General features: G+C 33.4%; 1 protein-coding gene across 1 annotated transcript in view; it reads left to right on the forward strand.

Moving 5' to 3' along the window:
• KIAA0825 (KIAA0825 ortholog) overlaps positions 1–9,341 on the forward strand; it is a 653,154-nt gene that overhangs the window by 144,198 nt on the left and 499,615 nt on the right. Inside the window, exons 9-10 of the mRNA XM_042781175.1 lie at positions 3,382–3,572; positions 5,959–6,141. Coding sequence (XP_042637109.1) covers positions 3,382–3,572; positions 5,959–6,141 — 374 coding nt within the window. The remainder of the gene's footprint in view (positions 1–3,381; positions 3,573–5,958; positions 6,142–9,341) is intronic.

Consider the following 9,341-nt stretch of genomic DNA (forward strand, 5'->3'; position numbering starts at 1 on the left):
GAAAATAAATGATCCCATCTACTTTAATGAAAACCCTTGCATACCATTGAAGTTGTGCACATTTTGAAAAGAATAGTTAACAGCAATGACCAGTTTGAATATTTCTAAATAAGCAGGAAGTTTATATTTCAAAAGGTCTTAAAAATAAGTGTTGTTATTGTTTATTTATAAGAGAAGAAATCTATATGCCTCAATTTGTTTTTATTTTATCATTTACCATTTAAAAATAGGAGCTCTGGTGGCCTAATGCCTAAGGCATTTGACTGCAAACCAGAAGGCTGGTGGTTCAAACCCACCAGCCACTCCTCAGAAGGAAGGTTGGACAATCTACTTCCATAGTGATACCGCCTTGGAAACCCAAGGAGGGGTCTCTGTGAGTTGGATTCAAGTTGATGGCAGTGCGTTTTTTTTTTTTTTTAAATAACAACTAAATTATTTTTTTTATAATTTGAAAAAATGTGAGGCATTGTGTTGACCACATTACTACAAGTACCCATCCATTGCCATGGGTAGAATGTGAATCACTCATGTTTTTCTTGTTAGGTTTCATCAAGTAATCTCCAACTCATAGCAACCTTATGTACAGCGGAACAAAACACTTCCCAGTCCTGTGCCAGCCACATGATCCTTGCCATATCTGAGCCCATCATCACAGTCACTGTGTCAATCCATGTCATTCAGGGCCTTCCCCTTTTTCATTGCACCTCCACTTTTCTAAGCATGAGATCCCTCTCCAGAGAATGGTTCCTTCTGACAACATGACCAAAATAGGTGAGATGAAGTCCGCCCTTTTTCATTGACCCTCCACTTTTCCAAGCATGATATTCCTCTCCAGGGAATGGTTCCTTCTGACAACATGACCAAAGTAGGTGAGATGAAGTCTGGCCATTCTCGTATCCAAGGAGCATTCCAGCTGCACTTCTTTCAGGACATATTTGTTAGTTCTTTTAGCAGTCCATGGTACTCTTAGCATTCTTCTCCAATACCGCAACTCAAAAGCATCAACTCTTCTTTGATCTTCCTTTCTGATTGTCCAGCTCTCACATGGATAAGAAGTGATTAAAAGCACCATGGCTTGGGTTATGTGCACCTTAATCTTCAAGGAGACATCTTTGCTCTTCATCACTTGAAAGAGGTCTTTTTACATGGTCAGTAGTTACAATTTACCCAATGCAATATGTCATCTGATGTCTTGACTGCTGCTTCCATTGGTGTTGATTGTAGAGCCAAGTAATATGAAGTCCTTGACAACTTCACTCTTGCTCTATGCATCATGAAGCTGTTTATTAGACCAATTGTGAGGATTTTTGATTTTCTTTATTTTGAGGTGTAATCCATAATGCAGACTATAGTCTTTATTCTTCATCAGTAAGTGCCTCAAGTCATCCTCACTTTCAGCAAGCAAAGTTGTACATCTGCGTATCTCTAATCCTGATGTAACTTTCTTTTTTATATAACCCAGCTTCTCAGATTATTTGTTCAGCAAATTGAATAAGTATGGTGAAAGGATGCAACTCTGACACACTTGCTTCTTGATGTTAACCATGCAGTATCCTCTTGTTCAGGGAGTTCTGGTGGTGTAGTGCCTAAGGCATTTGACTGCTCGGAATCCCAAGGAGGGGACGCTATGAGTCAGATCTGACTCCACAGCAGTGGTTGCATACTGTATTTTTGCATCCTCTTGTTCTGTTTGAACGACAGCTTCCTGATTTATGTACAGATTCCTTATGAATACAATCAAATGTTCTAGAATTCCCCTTCTTCTCAATGTTATCCATAATGTGTTATGATCCACACAATCAAATCACTCATATTGGTCATTATATCTAGCTGGAGTCAGTTTTGCTTGAATTTACAAATATCACAAAAAGTATGAGAGAATCAAGCTCTAAAACTCCTTTCTCAGTTTAAGAGCCTTAAGTAAGTATTCTTTGTCCCAGAATGCACAATAAAGAAACCATAAGAAGCTATAATTTTGCTACTTCAGTATTAACTTTATAATTTTTTTTCTTAAACAGTTTAGATGCATATCTAGTCAGGAAATCTGAACCTATGATCAAAATCCTTTCCAGCTCAAACTTCACTCTGACATTTTGGTATCCAAGTTTCCCACCCAAGGAGTAACCATTCTACTCATTTGCATACTGTATTTGAAATTCAATAGATATTAAGTCTAAATAATTATTACTCTGGCTGAAAAAGGTTTTAGCAGTAAAAGAAACTACCAGAAGAATAATATGTATAGAAAATACTAATAGAATCTTCATAAGAAGTTACCAACTTTTGGTAAAACAAAAAAGCATAAATCTTTTTAGATGACATTGGTTTGAGGAATATTAAGTAGCAGACAAAGCAAAAATTTTAGGTCAAAGAGGAGTTCTTAGAGATAAAATGGGAAGTTTTACTAGTTCAGCTTTTAATTTATTACCATAATCAGAATAATAGTTATAGAAAGCATTCTCTTCTTCCTATTTCAAATAATCTTTTGATCTGGTTTGAAGAAAATGAGGTCAAACTACTAGCATACCTTCCCAAGAGCACATTAACTAATTAATGCTTGTAAAACACTTGAGGCCACCTTCTCATTTCTGCTGGTCCCCTGGGCCTTGGTTGCTCTTCGGTCTCCCTCTGTGGTCAGGGAAAATTTGGCACACAGAAGGTATCTGTTGGGGAGTGGAAAGGAGTGGGAATCTGGCCCCTTAGAAGTATGAAGTGCCGTAAAAATACTAAGAAATGATGATAACATCTGCCTTAGCTTTACAAAGTCTTGTAAAATCAGACTATTGTAAGATCTGTTTCTAGAGTTGGTATTAAAATGCTATGGGTGAAATAACCTAATGTAATAATCTTCAAAACTCACCCATTCCCCTTGGTTTCATGAATGTTGATAAGCATGTAGTATGCAAGTTTATTTTTCCTCCACTCATTTAATAATAATGTGAAATCTGAAACGTCTGTAAAATTATCTCAATGATGCTAATAGTCTTCTGAAAAATATACATACTTAAACAATTTAAATAATTAGATTTTGGAAGAATCAGCCCACTGTCTTAAACTAGGATGACTTGATTAGCAACAACAAAGCCAATTGTTTAAAAGTGGATTTTAAATCCTAGGATAGAAGTAGGTAAATTAAGGATATGTTAGGTTAAATGGTGTGGTCTAGATTTGTGCTAGAATATTTAGTCTTGTAATTGGAATAGAACATATGTTCCTTTGCTAATAAGGATGTTTTACATCTTGTCAAAATCTTTCTTGGTCATCTAGTGTGTCAAACTCTCCAGCTATTTCCTTTCAGCCCGAACTAATTAGGTTTATAGGAAGCAAACTGACATTTTTGAAGATGTGATTCTATTGTTTAATGTGTGGTGGTTTTGCCAGGGGGAACGATGCTCCTTCTCGCTCCAGATGTGGCATTATTTCTGCTGGGCTCTTCATCACGATCTCTGGACCATTCTGCCTCCTAAATTAGCCCAGGAAATTCTAGCAGAAGTACTAGAGAAATCCCTGGGTCTACTGGCCTCCAGATATGCTCAGGCCCATCCCAGTTATAAAAGAACTCCACAAATAAGGTAACTGGAAGTATGAAACTCATTGCTTTTCAAGAAATATTTTCATTAGTTGGTATAATGCAGAATGTAATTCTGAATCTCATGACATAACTCCTTGTATGTAACATGTTTCTAACATCTGAAAGGAAATAATTTTCATTTCTCCTGAGATATTGAAGTGGAAATATAGAAATTGAAGCAAAATAACTTTGCTCTTTTTTTTCTTTTTAAAATTTTACATAGATCCCATTTGCTTCTAAAAGTGTTTTGAGATGTCTTGCAATATAAGACATACACTCACAAAGGTTAATAAGATAAGGAGAGAAAGTTAAGGTAGTGAAATGGGGAAAAACCAGCTGTGTTGTAATAGAAAGGCCAATTTGAGCTTCTAGGCAACCAGGGGCTTTTAGTTTTTGGATTTTTTATTAAACCTTAAATATAGTAGTTTATCTTCATTAAGGAAACTACTTTGTCTAATCATTTTTCTACTTAATATATTTTCATACCTTTTTTCTTTTATTTTTTCCCCTTCCTTCTCATAATATACATCTAAAAGTCAGCTCAACAAATGTGAAATCCCAGAAGAGGAGGAGCAACAGTCACTGGGTATTAAATCAGAGGCTGAATTATAGTAGAATTCTATGACTAGGCAGTGACGTTTACCAAAATGTGATTACGTGACGACAACGGTCTCTATGAAGAAATGGCTTTGGTTTTATATGTATTGCATCTAATGTGATTAAGACACATCTTTAGATATAAAAATGTTTTTGTGCATGTATTTTAGGAGCAACTTACAGACATCAGAGGTTTTTTTTTTTTTTTTTTTTTAAGGCAGTAGGGATCATTTCCTGATCACGTTCCTGTATAACATGTCGCAATTTGAAGGGCGTTTAGGTCCTGCTACGGTGTTTCATAAATATGGTATTTCACACAAGCTGTTTTGAATTACTGAACAAAGTTTTTTTTTTTTTTTTTCAAATTGAACTCTGAAGAATAAATGGAAAATACTTTTTGAGAGCAAATAATACCTTCATTCTTTTCCTTATGTTGAGTAAATCACTTTTGACTATGGGGTGGCAAGTCATTATGAGATATTTATGAAATCAGATTTATTGTTAGCTTATGAAATAGGTAGTATATTTAATTAATAAGCTGTGCTATAGAGACTTTTGGTTTTTATTTTCTGGGTGGTTTCATAAAAATGCCATAGAAAGCTAGAGTTGTTTCTTCTAGTTTTTCTAAGTAAAATAAATAAATATTTTTATATAAGAGTTAATCCTAAATCACTATCGTTGTGGAAATCAGTTATCTATTTGTGTATACATGTATTTTGGATTAGTAATTGTTTCATTAGCACTTAGAATAAATGGATGCAAACTACAATGAAATAAAAGCGATTATTGATACTTTTAGTCGTTCCATAGTCTGTGCTGTCTGGATTGCAACTGTCACATAGCTAGAGTTATGTAAAATCTATATTTTATTACTTATATATGTTGTTGTTATGTGCCATCAAGTCAACCCCGACTCATATGTACCTATAAACATATGTAATATATGTGTAATATATATATAATAACTTTGAGGCTAAAATGTTATTTTAAAATATCCTCAGTTATTTTACTTTTGCTCTAAAATTATCATCTTTTATTTCTTCAACTCTGAATTTAAAAAAAAAAAAGAAGAAAAGAAATTAACTGAGATTAGTACAGTTTAGTCCTATTCCAAAGTAATCTTTAAACAGGTGTTTTGGTGAGTCATAAAACTCAAGGAAGATAGATACAAAAAACAAATGATTCTATGAGTAAGATAAATAATATAGCATATTTTCCACAGATTTAATTAACATGAGAAATTTCTGAAACTTTTCAGAAAATTTTTTCATTTGCACTCCTGGTGTCATTTCTTATCTACCACTTGCTGGGAGAACATGCTACCTAAACTCATGATGTTGTTTTGAGAGCTTACACTTGGTAAGATTTGTTTTGCTAACAAATATTTACCTTCCACATGTGTGTGGATAATACCATTTTTAAAAAAAATCTACCTTCTCTTTTGCTCAGTATAATTTCAAGGACAAGAACAGCCTAAATAGAATCATGATAATGCCATATATATACACACACACACGCACGTATATATATATATAAGTATATATATAACTCCACACTTCACTATTGCAGACCTCACTGTCCCTAAAGACAATCACATTATGAGCTCTCTAACACCTGGAAATTCAGAAACTGCCTTTGATGCTTTCTGTCTTTGATCTCTGAAGCTCTGGTATCTAACCAAATCTTTCTATTCTTACGTATGATTAATATAAGAGAGATGGATGAAAATGTATATGCCAAACTGAAAATGATTTTATTTAACATGATTTTCTTCTTTTTCTTTCCAATAGACTTGATGTCACAACAATTTTAATATGCACTGAGAACATGTTGTGGTCAGTCTGTACATCTGTACAGAAACTTTTGAATCCTCATGAATATATAGATGATAAAATTTTTAAAGTTCACACCCATTGTAATAATCTGTTTACAACGTTAGTCATTTTGACTGCACCATTAACAGAATTATATAAGTAAGTATCAAACATACTTTCTTTTTTGCTATTATGATATATAAAATAATATGATTGAGCAAAGTTATATTCATACCGGTTATTCAAGTGTGTAAAGTACCAAGCAGAATTTTTTTGAAGTGCATTTTTAATATTGTGAATTGGTGTCTTTATACAGCTAACAGCAACCAATAGGGTTTATTTTATTCTTAAAGTAGTTTAGACTTCAAAGAAGCACTGTATTTCTATTGGCCAATCTAATTCAGTTGATAAGGCTTCAATATAATCAGAATCATTTTGAGCTGTTTAAATGATCAAATTGTATCTCCTAGTTGGTTATCTCAGTCATTGCTTGATATTTTGTGAAAAAGTTAATTATGCCTGATTTTTTAGCTTTCTAAAAATATATTTTAGTTATAAATTTTTATAAGGCAGTTAGCTCTTATAGAAAATAAATTTTAAAACATAGTCCTAACTGTAGGAGTCTTAATGGGCTCACACTATCAGTTAATCTGCCAAAATTTTGCAGTTTTAATAATAGACTTTAATGTTTGAGCTAGTAATGACAAGTATAAATAGAAATGAACAATTACATTGAAAATATGTTGAAATACCTTATTTAGTTAAATAAACTTTGGGGAAATCTTCAAATTTTGAGCTACTTTTGATTTCTGGTTAATTTGTTTCAAACTTGGTAATGTTATAGAAAAGATCTTATAATAGAACATGAATACAATAATAGTTAAAACTTCCTCCAAAATTGTCACTTTATTTTGAAAGACTCGATAATTGTACATGCTTAGTTTGATAGTAAAAATTTGAGATAGTATTTTTATTTCTTAGGATAAATTAGGCAAATTATACCTTTCTTTAAAATTCTAGGAAGGGTGATATAAAAATCTTGATTTTCAGTAAATTTTGAGACTTTTGTATTAGAACTTTAAGCGTAATTAACAACTTTCATTTCCATTTCCCTATAATTTTCACCCACTCCTTGACTTTTAACAAACCCGTTAATATAAGAGATATGGTTGAAAAATGCATATTTTGTTTCTTCTGGCAATGCGAGGTAGAGAACTAATTTTACAAATGGAGAATTCTTTCAGAAATGGGAAGAAACTGAGAGATGAATTGCCATAAGGTTGAGATTATATACATACCGGTTCGTAATCATGAAAAACCTAAGGTCTGAGGCCCGTAATAAATCCTAGTAAACTAAACTGATTTACCGTAGATGAAAAAATTGCTATGCTCTCAGTTCAATGGGTCATTTCATCTAAGAGGAAGGCCCTGTGAAAATCAGGAACAAAGTTGACAAATTTCATGGATTGGTCATGGTGAGCAATATTGAATTTCATGGTTTGTCACAGATGAATAGAAAAATTTTAACCCCCAATGCATTTGTAAAACAAATAAATTATTATCAAAGATTACATATTTTAATAATAATAATGTAGCATACATTTATTATTGTTAACCTATGGCCTTTTGATAGAATTTTTTGAGTACTATAGAAGTATTCAAATCTCTGTGATTTGTGCATTTGATATTGCATTGTAACCTCATTTGACAAATTTAAATTGCTAATTTCAACCAGGATTACTGAACATTTTATACTAAGCACGGCCTCTGTTAGTTTTTTAAAATGCATAGATTGCTTTGTAGCATGAATGAAAATCCACGTATACTTTCTTTTCTAATGTTTCTCAGTTCATATAAATGTTCACCTCCTTTATCCTCTTGTGCTGATTTAAATTTTATGATTGTTTCCCTAGAATATAAATGTAATCTTTGAAATATATTTTGCTTTGTATTTACAAAGTGAAGTCTACAGGCAGTATGTTCCACACCAACTAGGGAGAGCAATGTGTGTGAGAACCCTATTCATTTATTTAGCTTCTTTTCAAAGCCGAGATACAAAGTTATTGTATACAGGATACATCAGAATACAGAGTAATGTGAGATACAGAGAAAAAAATGTATCTATCTAGCTCACGTTAAAAAATTACACTATGTGCTTTGAGGAACTGGTGGAACAACAACAACAACAAAAAAATCAGACGTTGATAATATTGAATTTTTATAAACTTAACCTGACATTTATTTTTGTCACTCTTGTGACATGCCTTTTTAGACGATGACTGCCTTTCTTTCATGTAGTTCTACGTAGGACCACTGAGTCCCAGGGCAGAAATATATGATTTTAAGTTTTTTTCCAGGAGAATAAAACCTGTTTGCAAAAATGTGTGCTCTTTTTTAACTCTCATTTGTAGATTTCTGTTAGAATGTTGTAAAAGAAGCACTTTAGGTTTGTCCTCCAGGGAAATAGGCCTGCTGACACATGAAACATTCGCCATGTATTTTCCATAATGTAGTTCTTTTGTAAAGGCACTTAAACAACAAGCCAACTCACACACATGCACACACACATGACACACTGTGATTTTGTATGTGGCACTTTGCTTTCATAGAATATCAGTGCTGGTTTTATATAGCAAGTTGAAAATTAAATCACAGAATTTCAGGTAAATGCAATTTAGTCAAAAATGAATCTTTGATTAGTTTGGCCCATGTATCCTATTTTCAGCCTGCCATTTCGTTGTGTCCCTCTCAAGACTGCTCTTCACATATGGCCCCCAGAGTTCATCCCTCTTCCCACTAATCAGAGTCTGATGATTCCTTATTCATGTATTCTTTTTTCACCATGTATTTACGATGTACCTACTACAGACCAAAATATTGTGCCAGTGATATACGATCCTCATCATTTTCTAACCTCAATGAGTTATTTTCATCATAGAAAGTCAAGCCAGGAGCAGGGGAAATATGGGAAACTGTACCTGACAGCAAGTGTCTTACCTCTGTTTCTCTCACTTAATGATATTTAGGCAGCTACTTACAGCACATGGACTAACCTGGTTTATGAAAGCAAAATGATGACTTATGACTGTTTGAAATGTTGAAGTACATTGCATTTGGTTGTCTTTACATATTCACAGTTAGTCGTTTGTGATGTTAGGGCCATCTGAAGGCTCACACGTCTTTTCCCAAGCATTCCAGTGCTGTTTCAATAGTTCAGTTTCAAACAAATTCTGTGTTTTCTGATCTTTGGTATTTTCACTTATTGAGCACCTCCATTGGCCCAGGCACCACTGGACATAGATAATATAAGTGTAAAAACGGCAAGGAGGCCACATGTTCTGACCTCCTCTAATCTCACA

The sequence above is a fragment of the Orycteropus afer genome, unplaced genomic scaffold (assembly GCF_000298275.1).
Source record: "Orycteropus afer afer isolate SDZICR_OR568_19922 unplaced genomic scaffold, OryAfe1.0 scaffold00093, whole genome shotgun sequence".
In the NCBI taxonomy this organism is placed as follows: Eukaryota; Metazoa; Chordata; class Mammalia; order Tubulidentata; family Orycteropodidae; genus Orycteropus; species Orycteropus afer.